The sequence below is a fragment of the Capsella rubella genome, unplaced genomic scaffold (genome assembly GCF_000375325.1).
Source record: "Capsella rubella cultivar Monte Gargano unplaced genomic scaffold, Caprub1_0 scaffold_8, whole genome shotgun sequence".
NCBI classification, from domain to species: domain Eukaryota; kingdom Viridiplantae; phylum Streptophyta; class Magnoliopsida; order Brassicales; family Brassicaceae; genus Capsella; species Capsella rubella.
In genome coordinates this window covers 7,519,668-7,532,962 of record NW_006238916.1, presented here as the reverse complement: position 1 = coordinate 7,532,962, position 13,295 = coordinate 7,519,668, and the positions used below count along the sequence as shown (strand labels likewise).

The 13,295-nt window shown below is 37.0% G+C and overlaps 4 protein-coding genes across 4 annotated transcripts; 1 reads left to right on the top strand and 3 right to left on the bottom strand.

The window, feature by feature from the left end:
* Positions 1–218: 218 nt before the first annotated feature.
* On the bottom strand, positions 219–738 carry LOC17874740 (egg cell-secreted protein 1.2). The gene is made up of 2 exons (XM_006281737.2): positions 667–738; positions 219–584 (listed from the first exon to the last, which is right to left on the bottom strand). The coding sequence occupies exons 1-2, from the start codon at positions 736–738 to the stop codon at positions 219–221; spliced, it is 438 nt and encodes a 145-aa protein (XP_006281799.2).
* A 1,034-nt stretch (positions 739–1,772) lies between these two features.
* LOC17875601 lies at positions 1,773–3,119 on the bottom strand. Its single transcript, XM_006281142.2, has 2 exons — positions 2,631–3,119; positions 1,773–2,086 (listed from the first exon to the last, which is right to left on the bottom strand). Exons 1-2 carry the CDS (start codon positions 3,038–3,040, stop codon positions 1,981–1,983), a joined length of 516 nt encoding a protein of 171 aa, XP_006281204.1. The 5' UTR covers positions 3,041–3,119; the 3' UTR covers positions 1,773–1,980.
* A 228-nt stretch (positions 3,120–3,347) lies between these two features.
* On the top strand, positions 3,348–6,740 carry LOC17874631. The gene is made up of 3 exons (XM_006279901.2): positions 3,348–5,531; positions 5,674–5,865; positions 5,955–6,740. The coding sequence occupies exons 1-3, from the start codon at positions 3,409–3,411 to the stop codon at positions 6,487–6,489; spliced, it is 2,850 nt and encodes a 949-aa protein (XP_006279963.1). The 5' UTR covers positions 3,348–3,408; the 3' UTR covers positions 6,490–6,740.
* A 2,844-nt stretch (positions 6,741–9,584) lies between these two features.
* LOC17876091 (plastidial pyruvate kinase 2) lies at positions 9,585–13,222 on the bottom strand. Its single transcript, XM_023782443.1, has 12 exons — positions 12,855–13,222; positions 12,249–12,536; positions 11,968–12,133; positions 11,710–11,844; positions 11,475–11,585; positions 11,285–11,373; positions 11,009–11,071; positions 10,694–10,869; positions 10,485–10,587; positions 10,220–10,368; positions 10,025–10,133; positions 9,585–9,936 (listed from the first exon to the last, which is right to left on the bottom strand). Exons 1-12 carry the CDS (start codon positions 13,095–13,097, stop codon positions 9,829–9,831), a joined length of 1,740 nt encoding a protein of 579 aa, XP_023638211.1. The 5' UTR covers positions 13,098–13,222; the 3' UTR covers positions 9,585–9,828.
* Between the last annotated feature and the right edge of the window lie 73 nt (positions 13,223–13,295).

Below are 13,295 nucleotides of genomic sequence, written 5' to 3'. Positions count from 1 at the left end.
CTGATGTAGACCATTTTCATTACTAGTCATATATTTGTGATCAAAGAAACATTGACAAGAGTGATAAATAAGTAAAAATTTACTTTATTGATATAAACCTATAGAGAGCTCACCTAAGATGAGCGTTCACATTTTGATTTTGCTAACAAAATTTACCATTAAAACTTTGGAGCTAACAACTAATTTAAAAGTTGTTGATCAAATGATCATTCTTGCTTTCAATTCTTTGCAGGAGATTTAGGGACACTGCGAGCGCATGTATCCTTGAGGAGAGGAGGGAAGAAGGGATTCAACGGAAACATATGAGGCCAACAGTTAGCATCCAAGGTCGAAAAGGCTTTGCAACATGCGGCTTTGACATGTTCTAATTTTCCGGAGAAAATTGATCTGGAGATTTCGAGCACACATCCTTCAACATTGAAGAGAGACGACCAACATTTTACAAGATTAATAGGTGAGCCGGGTAGGAAAAGTCCTGGAACTGTTGGTGGCGTTTGCATATGAGCTACTCCTTGAGTGACAAAAGTGGCAGCACAAAGGGAAACAATTAAGAAGATTGAGAGCAACAGGAACAGGAACAACCTCTGATGGCTGTATGGCTAGGCTGCTAGATGAGGCACCATGAGCTACAGGGGCATTCTGAGGGGAATTCTGAAGAGGAACAACATTGGCTACAACATCTCCTTCATCATCTTCGTGCATCTCAGGGGACAGATCTTCTTGAGTGTGAAACCTCATACTTTGAGAAATTTATTCCTCTGCAGCTTCAAAATCAATGAATCCCCTTTCCAGTCTGCAGCAGTTACCCAATATCCTCTCCTCACCAACTCAACAACATCGGCAAGCTCATCAGTATGATGATGGAGAGAGATTTTGACAAGAGTCTCAACAGAACTCTCTAAAATACATGATACCTCTGATGGAGAGAGATTTTGACAGGAGTCTCATCAGAACTCCTTAAAATCCATACAAATATCATGCATTTTAAGGAGTTCTGATGAGCCTTCTGTCAAAATCTCTCTCCATCATCATACTGATGAGCTTGCCGATGTTGTTGAGGAGAGGATATTGGGTAACTGCTGCAGACTGGGAAAGGGGATTCATTGATTTGGAAGCTGCAGAGGAATACATTTCTCAAAGTATGAGGTTTCACACTCAAGAAGATCTGTCTCATGAGATGTAAGAAGATGATGAAGGAGATGCTGTAGCCCATGTTGTTCGTTTTCAGAATTCCCCTCAGAATGCCCCTGTAGCTCATGGTGCCTCATCTAGCATGCGGTGTTTGTTTGCCATCTTTCTTGTTAATCCTTTTTTCTACCTTTTTCTGATCTTTGCTTCTTTGTTTTGTTTTGTTTTAGACTTGTATGCTTGGGATGGTTTTTGATATTGGAAGAAACTTGGAATTTATAGGATTAGGAAACAAGAGTAACATCGGTTTTAAATTTTGTTTCAACATGTAACTCTTGTGTTAAGAGTTTTGTGTATTCAATTTTATTACATTAACTTGAGTTGACTTTGTGTAAATGTAGTGTTTTCTTGTTTAAGTTTTGAAACAGAAACTACTGCAAATTTATTTGGCTAATCTCAGAAGATTCTTACAATTATTTCTGTTTCTATTTTGGCAAATTTACTCCATGTCAACTCCAGTTTCTATTTTGTTTGTTTTTTCAGATAATATAAGTGCTGATCGAAACTGTCGAATTTGGTACTACAAATCTGTGTATCTCGTAGGAACGTCAGATCGGATGAGGTAGCAACTTGGTATCTTAAGATAACTTAGTTAAGGTGCTCTATTCCAAATGCCCACAATTTCCACATTCACTTTTCAAAATTTGAAGGGATAAGTTTATGGTGCTAAAGAATCAATGATAAAAAAATGGTTTTCGGATCAAACAAGCAGATGCATCATATAACGGAAAACTACTGAAATAGCACAAGGCAAAGTTGAAGAACAAAGATGCTCAACAAATTCTTTAGTCTTCAAGGTCCTCCAAGTATAGCATTCTCGGTATCTTCTCTACTCAACGCATAGCTAAACCTTCTTTCCATGTCTCTCTCTAGATTTCCTGGTCCGCTTTTCAAGTACCTGCGTTACAAAGCCATCTAGTGGTTAGTCCAAAATTGGCAGATTACACAGCAGAAACTTCAAAGGGAACTGACCAGAGAACATGTCAATATATTGACTTGTTTGGTCTGTTGATTTGAGATGCAGAGACGTAAAATTAGCTTCTAATTCTTAACAGAAGATCCAGATTTGTGCTAAGGTTAAGTTTAGATAGCACCAACAACGTATGCAAACCGCATAACAATCGATTTCCGCACACTCAGATACTGAACTAGGATTCACTATCATCTTCAAGAGGTTAGTTCATCATACACTATGCCATACATATACTTATCCTCACTCTCACAACATTAAGCAGAATCAGTATCCTCATTGCTAGCTTTGGTTCTAGAACTACACATTCACAAACACTACAACTAGTTATGAAATCACTCATGGAGTAATAATCTAACAACTAGCATATCAGAACTGAGAACTCTAGACCTTTCCAGACTATTGAAGGATCGAACATAAACAAAATTCGAATACAACTTAGGAGCTCAGTGAGACTAAAAAATTGCAATACCTTATGCAGAGATCTGTGACGTCAAGAGATAACTGAGCATGCCAATCAGGTTTCTGAATCAACCAAACAGCTCTATCTTCTTTGCTTTGGTAAAACCCTAACTTCCTCAGCCACGCTTCGATGCAAGGTAAGCTATGCGAATACAGTGGCTTGTTCTTCTCCGGTAGCTTCTTCAGCCATTCGTCTTCCGTATCCGATACCTCCTCCGCGTCTGAAGATTTCGAATAAACTAGGGTCAAATTTCTCCTCTGAATTGAGGAAGAAGAAGAAGAAGGAGTGAAACTACGACATCTGGGAGATATTGAAGCTTTCGAGCTCGAAATGTGAAGAAATTTCGCAGGAGTTGATAATTGTGAACATGGAAATAGAGCACTCGAAGGAATCAATTTGAATGTTGATACATAGTTCATGATTACGAACAAAATTTTCCGAGAAAATTTCTGATTTTCCCGGGAAAAAATTCTGGCAAAATCGATCGACTAGAATCTGAAGCAGAGGAAGTTCTTCGTCATCTTGTTCTATCTTCAATTTCGCCATGTCATCAACTTGGGCCTTTCAATGTCAATCAGAAATGGGCTTATAGTCGAAGAAGACTAAGGCCCAATAACATTTTTTCTTTTTTGGGTAAAGGCCCAATGATATTTCTATATGATTATGTCGCGGTAATATATTATTTCCCGCCAATAGCATAACCTTGTCGTCGCTCACTCCCTCCCTCCTCTCTTCTTCAACCCCAAAAAACTAAAATCGAATCTTTCCGTCTCTGTTTACCATTTCAATGGCTGGAGATATGTTATACGCCAAAACGCAGCGTTTCGTGCTTTTGATTGATCTTAATCCGCTACTGGTCAAACCCGAGTCGGAGCATTACTTATCCGTCGTGATCTCCGCCGCCGAGAAGCTTCTCTCGTTTCCTCCTCTTTCTGCTTCTCTCTTCTCTTACAAATTCTTCTTTTCTTCTCTGTCTTCTCTCTTGTCTTTCTCAAAGCTCTCTGCACTTCCAATTTCATCTTCTTCGCTTTCGTTTGACCTTCCTAACCCTACACTTGTCTCTCTCAGACGCGCCGTCGATGCTGTTAAAAGATGCGAACTTCGAGCTATTTCCATGGCGGTGGCGGGGACATCGCCTCGTGGGGTTAATGTCGCGGCGAATTTGCGACAGATCGTTTATGATTATGCTTGGGAGCCGGTGGTTCGAGATCCGGAGATAGGTTTGATTCCTGGATTTACGGATGGTGGGTTCGATGTAGTTAGGTCGAATTTGGTGGTGATGTTCTCCCCGATTTCTAGGGATTTGGATTGGGTTTCTAAGTTTCTTGACGTTAAGACTGGTGATGAGTGTCTTAGTGACTTGGATTTGTTCAAGTCAAAGTTAGGGGATATTTTTGAATGTGTGAATGAGTTATATGATGATAGGGATATTCAATTAAGCTGGATTGATGTGAAGTCTGAAGATGGATTTGGTGAATTGGGATTGAAGTCTGGGTTTTTCGATAGTGGGATTAGAGAATTGGGCTGGGGATATTGTTCTACGGATTCAATTGTTTTAGGTTCTTCAATTGTTCCCTTCGGATTAATTTATCCTGCAATTGGTATCTGCCCGAAGCTATCTACTAGCCAGAAATTTACTGTTCAAGCCAGTCTTGAGATTGCAGATATTGATGGTAAACCTATGGAATGCAAATGCGGTGAGCTAGTGTTTTCTTCTTCTGAAATTTCTAATGGGAAGAGGTGTGATGAGTTTATCAGTTTAGTTAGTGGCCCTGAGCCAGTCAATCAGGACTCTCTAGTTGACTTTTTTCGTGGTGGGATTAGCAAACTCAGTATTAAAGCCTTCAGGATGTGTGATGATCTTATTATTGAACTTGAGAGGTATACTTATGAGACTTTTGTTGTTCATGAAGTATTCCTAGAATCTGACCAAGATCAGGAGCATGAGAGTGGGTTTTGGGCAGACCGGGTTTTTCAGATATTAGTAAAAGATACAGGTGAGAAAGTAGCGAAACGGTCATCACCCATATGGCAGATCTTATTAAGTTATCTCTATAGGGAAGGTTACTCAGCATTGATATCTCTTTCAAATAGCAATGGTAGTTTGCGGACTGGAATCCTCACGCCCTTCTCTTTTTCCTCGGCTCTAATCTGTGTTTTTGACAATGGAGTTTCTCCTCAAACTGTGGATCATGAAGATAGCAGAAAGAAAGTCAGTTGTAGTGAATATAAAAGAAAACCAAGAAAAAGTACTCTTATTGACATTAGCTGGGAGGAGTTCTGCAGATCAGTGAAAGACTATGGTCAAATAGATCTAGAAGATGTTTATTTCTCCAAGTTTAGCATGTCGAAGAAATTTAAGTTTTTGAAATGTTGGATGAAACAGATTAGTAAACCCAGAGGTTGCAGCTTTTCCAGCTTATCCGTGGCTAGTAATTGCAATGCATTGGAGGATGTGGACGCAAATCCAATTGAGGAAACAAACAACTCCTCTGAACAGGCAGAAAAGGTTAGCTCTTCTAAACCTGCAGCTGAAGAGGACATTGCTTTGAGTGGAAATCGTATATCCGAAAAGCAGGAAAATGATGCATCTGTTCATGCATCAGAGTCATCAGAAAATTTCTTTGCTAGTCTTCCAAGTAAAATCAAACAAGGAATTGAGTCTGAGGAAATAGACTTGTCAGCTCTGGCCGAGCGGCTTGTCAAGTCCTGCGTCTTCTACTGCTCTCAAAGAGCTGAGAAGGACTATAGCTGTGAAAGTGGAGCCCTCCTGTTGGTCACTGAGGAGCTAACCAAGATGTTACTGAAAGAACCGAAAGATATAGTTGCCAAGTTCAAAAAGAAAGATTCATCATCCACGGCAATTGGGCAGAAGTCTGATCAAGCTGCACCCAGTAGCATTGTTAGAGAGTATCCTTTTATTTCTGTTTGGTTACAGTAGCCAACTTACTCTTATGTTTTGATTTGGAAAATTATTTACTGATGCTTTCTTTTCATTTGTCTAAGCTGAATTGTTTGGCACGTTGTCCTGTTTCCCTTAATTAGCTATAAGATATGAGCTGCAGATTCTTTTCCGAATGGAGATTCTAAGATGTAAGATTGGTTTGGGAAGTGAGGAATCTGTGACACAGAAGTTTGCAGAACAGATTTGCATGTTCCTTGAGGGCATTCAGTGCAAATTAGATGGTGGATTCTTTGGTGAATGGAGCCTTGATAAGTATGTTGACAAAACTATAAAAGCCAGGTATATAATGCTATTCTCAGAACTTACATATTGCAGTTTCGGTCATATGTGTATTCACGCTAATGCATCGACTTTATGCCCCTTCTCAGGTATCATCACATTCTTGGAGAAGCTGTCAATATAATATATACAGAGATGGATCTACTCATGTTCACTGATGAGGATCTTGAAGATAGTTTTGTGAACAATGAAGAGAGTAGTCAATCAGGGAAAGAAAATTACCATAGCAATCTCAAAAGTCATCATCATATTCAAAGAAATAAAGATGTTCCTGGTACGAGTAAGCAGGGAAACAGTGAGGAGTGCATAGAAGCTAAGAAAGAGGTTGAAGCACAAGAAATGAGGGACAGGGCAAGAAGATTCTCGAGTTTCACAAGTTGGATGCCTGATCTTTGTAGAGTCTGGGCACCAAAACAAACGAAGAACTCTAAAGGCAAGGCGGGAAAGCAACAGAGAATAGCCAAAAGAAAGAAAGACCAAAGATCAGTGGAATATGATAGAGTATGTGAGACACCAACAACAGAGACCAAACGAACACGAACTGGTAATAGAGATGGCTACGATTGTGAGACCCAGGCTCGTAGCTCAGTACCAAAGGCTTTGTTTCAGGATGATTCTTCTTAGCAACTTTCTCTCCCCGTTGAAAGACTCGGAACTGGAGGTAAAGACTCATTGACGTCCCACTTATAAGGAAATAAAGCTGAAAACGAGAAAATGAAATATATCATTAAGAATGGAAATGGAATAAGTAGAGTTGGAGTATAACAGGGATGTTTCTTTGTTAGAATTAGTAATTCAAACCATATTTGTAGATGGATTCTCATTGTATTTTATTACAAAATCATATATTAATTACAAGATTGAGTGCTTCAATTTGTATTCCCTATTTAAACAAAGGGCATTAGTTGTGTTTTAAAAAATTTAGGCAAAATCTACTTATCAGGACTCAGTATTTTCAGCAAAACTTGACTTTGGACAGGATTTACTTATTCATGTGCATCTTTGACAAAGAAGCTGTATGAAAGTCAATTCTGGTTCATCCGCTGGTAGGAAAATAAACTTTTTTTTTATTTTCTTCCAAAGAGCAGAGTTTTGGTTCATCAATACTTATTTGATCACGAAGACTAGTCATCGCAAATATTAATAAATGTGACAAGAGGTGCTATATCCAAGCGCGTATGACGACGAGGCCTTGCTGATATAATCTACAAACAACAGGGCATCTCACTGCAACACACCAATAACAGCATTACTGACGACGATGCCTTGCTGATATAACCCATACTCTTTGACAATGGACCAGTTGAAACAGCATTTGAGACTCTTTGACATTATATTTAGGGTATCTATATATATAAAGTTAGCTTTTTCTCTCTTCTCCTTAAGCCACATCATCATCCACCTTATTTTATTATTTAATTTTTAAAATTAATTATACCATTTTATCATTTAATTTTAATATTTAAACTTATGTAAATAAGTTTTTCAAAAATGAATATGAAAGGCCTTTTTTATATTATACATTATAAAACTAAAAAAGATAATTGATTAGAAGTTAAAAAACTTACTAATTATCGATTATACTAACAAATATATAAATAATAGATATAGTTTTTAGTGAATGTTTAAAATATATATATGATTATATTTACACAATGTAAACCTAAATATAATGGGATTTAACGGGAATAGAGCAAAAAGTAAGAAATTTTGAGAATATAAATCTATCTAATTTATGTCTCAAAAAAGTTTCTAACATAAATGAGATAGGTCGGACCGAAACATGAATTCTCATTTTTTATAAACATATAAAAAGGTAAAAATAAAAATAATATTTCTTTAAAAGTTTCCAATATGAATTTAACTATTTTTTTCCAATACAACACATATGTTAAACTAATAAACAAAATAAAAAATTAACTATATTTAATAAAATTGAAAATTAAAATAAAAAAATATTATAAAATGAAATAAACTAAATATAAAGTAAATTATACTAATATGTTAAATTTAAAAATTGTTCCATATGAAAAAACAAAAAAAAAAATTTATAAAACATAAAATCAGAAAAAAATATATATAATAGTATATAAATGATTATTACGAGATATAAAGTACGACAAATCCAAAAAAGGAAAACGTAAAACAAAAAATAATAAATTATGACAATATATAAAGAGATAATGTAAACAATTAAAAATATAACAATCCGCCCGAAACCCACAAATCATGTTCAAATTTCATGCTAACATATAAAAGGGCCCAAAATATTAACATATAGATCTATATTTGGTAAAAACCTTAATAGCACACGTTTCTCAATGATTCTCAACCGCACTTTTATTTACGCCCACACTTCGACTTATACTATACACACTTAATTTCTCAACAACTAATGAAGCTAAAACTCAATAGTTTTTCTATACAAACACAACTTAACTTTTAAAAAAGTAAAATATGGTATAGTGAAAAAAATAGTAGAAAATAAAATACGAACTAATTACTCATAAACAACATAATAAACTCCCGCGCGTAGCGCGGACAACCGACTAGTCTTTATATATGGTCTGAAAACTTAATGCAATTCTATAGTCTTGTAAACTCATAAGAATGATCTCTCAAACTGTTTGTATTTGTTCCATTTTTGTCACCTGAGTATGTATGTATGGCCTTGGTTTCAGAATAATAAGTGTTTCATGTGCTCCTAATGTTGAACCAAGATTTCTGCTCAAACTGCTTGTCAGCTTGTGAACCACTATATATTCATAGATCAATAATCTTCGACAGGCCATACTTACTCCTTTCTATTCCTGGAGTAACAACTTGAAGTGATTTTGGTCAGTTCGCATTTCCCAAACACCATTGGCGCCTCCTCATGTAGGACTGTAGGAGGAAATCTTGCGGTTTAGCAATTCCTTCAGAGACCACGAACACATCCTTTGAAGGCTTGAACGGTGAAGCAGAAGAAGGTAAGAGAAGTCTACCCATATATGATTCCTCATGTGCAATAACACTCTCTAGCCTCTGCCCCTGATTCTCCTAACACCATTTAAGCACTGTTTCATGATTCTTGAATCCCCTTTTGTCTTGAAGACAATGGAGCGCATTCCACTATGTTCATATCTAAAGACAGTTGACTAGTGAGAGGTCTTAAACAATGGAGGACCCAGAATTTCATCACATAATAGAAGGTATTGTTTTACTTTGAGAAAAATGGCAACTGGTTTTGAAGTCCACGATGTTATTGTGATATTCACTTAGAGGGAGTTATTGGGAGGAATCTGCTTAGCAAAAAAAAAAAATATATAGTTCTTTGCTTGCTTGCTTTATTTTGATCATCGGTTGAAAATAATTCGTACTTTTCTCTGAGTTTCCACTAACTAAGGAGCTAACAATGTCTGCCAAAACACATAATTGTGGAAAAGCGAAAACTGAAGAAGTTTTTAATGACTAAATATGTAAGGAATCATTAAACCAATAACACTAGAATTTGATAGAATTGGAAAATCAATAAATACTCAACTTTTTGAATAACAAAGGATTTTAAATAGAATTACAAAATACATACACCAATAACAAGAGATTTTATTAGGAATCTAAGAATCCATAAACCAATAACAATGGAATCTTGAACTCTAAAAATCTTTAAAAATCATTCTACCAATAACTCCCCCTTATTCTATTTGATGTTTTAAGAATCTGCTTAGCAAAAAAAAAAATAGTTCTTCGCTTGCTTGCTTTATTTTGATCATCAGTTGAAAATAATTCGTACTTTTCTCTGAGTTTCCACTAACTAAGGAGCTAACAATGTCTGCCAAAACACATAATTGTGGAAAAGCGAAAACTGAAGAAGATACAGCAAACAACAAGTTTTAGAGTACAAGAGACATGCAACGAAAATTAACCAAAAACAACGGTTCTACATATAAAAGACACTGACCCAGTGAGATCTTAAAAGAAGCTTTAGACCTTGCGCACTTGAATGTTATGTGTCGATTGAGATCGCCAGATTGGCTGTGCTCCGCTCTGTACGATTGCTATTTCCTCTCCCTTCTTCACCATTCCTTGTTTCTGTTTCATCCAAAGTAACCAGTTCAACTCTTTAGTCCCAATAAAACACTAAACGAAAGCTACATCTAGTTGGGGGCAATGAATTTACCAGTAGTGTAGTCAAAGCATTAGCAAAAGTTTCTTCTGCATCATCTGTGAACTCCATATATATAGGGCATACACCTTGATACAAGGCTAATCTTTGCTGAATTTTTTTCCTGCAGAGCAAAACCTCTACTGTGAGTTCCTAAACAAAACACTGGTCGCAGTCATCGTTCTAAAAGATTTAACATGGAATACTTACTCATTTGTGAAGGCATAGATTGTGCCAGAAGGACGATAGTGACTTAGCAATATAGCCATGAAACCAGTTCTGGTGAAGACAACAGTTGAAGTGCCAAGTGTGTTTGACATCATGGTTGCATGGTATGCAAACATCTCACTCATATGGTTCTACAGAGATTAAAAAGATGTCCTTGTTAGTAGCAAATTAGATAAAATACAGAAAAACCCTACATAAATACTCAATGGTGCAGAGTTTCAAGAGTAGAAAATCAGGCACGGCTTACCTTGAAGGCTTGACCAAGATTAGGTGGCATTTCACCGCTAGTTATGGTTGCCTCCGTTCGCAATGCAACCGTGTGCATCACTCCAGCAGCTTTCAATGGGAATCTGATACCAAATAAAGTTCAGATTCGTGCATACAAACTTTCAATGCTTTCCAGAGTCACACCATTATAAGCTAAATCAATAGACTGTAAATGAATCTGCCACTTACTTTCCATGAGCAGTTTCTCCTGAAAGCATTACTGCATCAGCACCTTCTCTAACAGCGATAGCAATGTCTGAGACCTCTGCCCTGGTTGGAGTTGGATGAACTATCATACTCTCAAGCATGTTAGTCGCAACAATAACAGCCTTTCCCATGCTACGGCAAAGGTTAATGATCTCCTCCTGTATTTTCAAAATAAAATCAGAGTTTTAACAGCAAGAAAATTTTACATGTTCCAACTCTACAGAAATTGCAAAACTTGTTCTTTGGTTTATCTTCTAAATGAGAGGGGACTTCTTCAATTGAGAGGCAAGTGCTAACCTGAAGAATGGGGACTTCTTCAATTGGAAGCTCTGCACCAAGATCACCTCTTGCAACCATTGCCTGGAAAACATAAACAAATCTAATTAGACAATCACACGCACAAGGGCCAGTACCAGAATATATATTGCAGTAACACCAAACTTGTATTCACTACAGCCTCTAATTTCTGTTTTTTTTTTACAAAACAGTGTCCAATCAGTTGCTCTCACAGAACGGTAAGGCATATAAATGTAAGGAAAGAACAAATTAAAGAAGTTTGACAGAAAATATCACCCCATCTGACGCTGTGATAATGGAGTGCAAGTTAGGTATGGAGTCTGCACTTTCAATTTTCACTATCACATGAATATCGGCACCACAATCTGCATATTATTGTAACAAACAATCCCAAGATTAGAACAAAAATGAAAAATCATCATAAGAAAATCATTCACTTAGGACAGGATTGGTTCCACATATTTACTTTGAAGGTATTTCTTCAATTCGTGTACCACTTGAGCATCTTTGACAAAGGAAACCGCATAAAAGTCAACTTTGTTCTCGACTCCAAATTTAATATCCTCCCAATCCTTCTCTGTGAGAAGAAAACAATTATACAAAAATAAGCATCAGAATAAGATCTTTCTGATTTAATATGCAACAATTCGATCAAAGCAACAAGAAAATGTGAAAAAGAGAGTGAACACAGAATTTCGAACCAGTGATTGAAGGTAATGTTGCACTCTTTCCTCGGACATTCAAGTGTCTCCTTGACTTAAGTTCTCCACCATCAACAACTTCACATTTGACAGAGTCTTTGGTCTTAGACTTCACCATAAACGACATCATACCACCTGGAACATAGTAATAGAGCCATCAATATATAGGAAAAGACTAAAGCAAGTGCATTTTTCATCAATTGGGCATGTCAAAAGATATCAAAAACCCTTTTACACCAAATACTAAGATCTACATACCATCAACAAGAAGCATGTCACCCGCTTCCACATCATTGACGAAATCATCATAGTTAACACTGACACAACTTGGTGTGCTGACTCCTCTCTCAATAGTAAAAGTAAACTCCTGACCTGGGTCTAACATAATTGGTTGGGGTAAATCTCCACTCCTAACTTCTGGACCCTATGAACAATGAAACAAAATCGTCAAACAAGATACAGAGACATAAAAACATGTCCACCAAATAGATAAATGACTGAGAAGATAAACTTTGAATAAATGGGAAACAAAAACAAACCTTGGTGTCAAGCATGATAGCAATGGTGTTGTCTTTAGTCTGTGCATTGTATTCTTTCACCAAATCAATAACCTTCTTGTGTGAAGCATGATCTCCATGAGACATGTTCATCCTAGCAACATTCATCCCAGCTTCAGCCAATTTCCATATCATTTCTCGTGTGTTGGTAGAAGGTCCAACGGTGCAAACGATCTTTGTCTTCCTCCTTACTGTCGGCTTCGACCACATCCCTACCGATGTGTCACCAAACTGCTGCATTTCCAACAACCTCTCGAGTTGCTCCTCTCTCTAATCCACATTGAAACCAAAATAAAAAGGAGAAACATATATAATCAGATCACAAAGTAATCAATGCACATATGAAGAAATCTGACTACTAAAAAGACTAAAACTTTCAATCTTACAGATTGAAACAGATACATAGAGCATCAAAACATAATCACTAAACACTGAACCATAGACTTAAAGCTGTCTCATTCAACATCAAAATGGATAGAATTTGGTGAAAAGATCAAATTGAAACGCTATCTCAACTACTACAAAACTCAAAACACACAGGCACATTCAAATACCATTCACAATAGAAAAGCAAAAGCTCACACATACGTTAGGCACATCCTCAGGAGAAACTGGAATCACTTCAGTCTCAACACGAGCGGATCTCACAGTGGTATCAACCACTCTTCTGCTTCTCACAGAGACTCTTCCACTCCTCTTCGCTTCATTTCCCAGAACCTTCACTGCGAAACTCGCCGGCTTCAAAAGCTTCTCGGATCTTGTTGCCACAGATCCACTGTTGGGACTCAACATCGAGCCTTGAATCGACCTGGTAGCAACCACTTGAGCCATTTCTGGTTTCCGAAGAGATGGATCAACGAATTCGAGAAATTAAGGAGTTGGAAAGGAATGAGAAGAGAGAGAGAGAGAGAGGTGTCGTAAGCTCAGAGAAGAGTGAAGGATTTGGTTCTTTCCGGCGGAACTTACGAAGACGAAGAAAGAAGTGTGCTTAGTTCGTATCGAAACGTGACAAATCATTAAGTAGTTGGA

What these genes read in the sequence shown, in the direction of transcription:
- LOC17874740 (XM_006281737.2), bottom strand. Translation starts at nt 738, where the DNA reads ATGAGGTTTCACACTCAAGAAGATCTGTCCCCTGAGATGCACGAAGAT. An exon ending in AAGGAGATGTTGTAGCCAAT is followed by an intron (nt 585 to 666) that starts GTTGTTCCTCTT and finishes TACAGCCATCAG; the next exon opens with AGGTTGTTCCTGTTCCTGTT.
- LOC17875601 (XM_006281142.2), bottom strand. Translation starts at nt 3,040, where the DNA reads ATGAACTATGTATCAACATTCAAATTGATTCCTTCGAGTGCTCTATTT. An exon ending in GTCACAGATCTCTGCATAAG is followed by an intron (nt 2,087 to 2,630) that starts GTATTGCAATTT and finishes TTTGTAACGCAG; the next exon opens with GTACTTGAAAAGCGGACCAG.
- LOC17874631 (XM_006279901.2), top strand. Translation starts at nt 3,409, where the DNA reads ATGGCTGGAGATATGTTATACGCCAAAACGCAGCGTTTCGTGCTTTTG. An exon ending in CCCAGTAGCATTGTTAGAGA is followed by an intron (nt 5,532 to 5,673) that starts GTATCCTTTTAT and finishes ATTAGCTATAAG; the next exon opens with ATATGAGCTGCAGATTCTTT. An exon ending in GACAAAACTATAAAAGCCAG is followed by an intron (nt 5,866 to 5,954) that starts GTATATAATGCT and finishes GCCCCTTCTCAG; the next exon opens with GTATCATCACATTCTTGGAG.
- LOC17876091 (XM_023782443.1), bottom strand. Translation starts at nt 13,097, where the DNA reads ATGGCTCAAGTGGTTGCTACCAGGTCGATTCAAGGCTCGATGTTGAGT. An exon ending in TTATCACAGCGTCAGATGGG is followed by an intron (nt 11,072 to 11,284) that starts GTGATATTTTCT and finishes TATGTTTTCCAG; the next exon opens with GCAATGGTTGCAAGAGGTGA. An exon ending in AAGAAGTCCCCATTCTTCAG is followed by an intron (nt 10,870 to 11,008) that starts GTTAGCACTTGC and finishes TTGAAAATACAG; the next exon opens with GAGGAGATCATTAACCTTTG.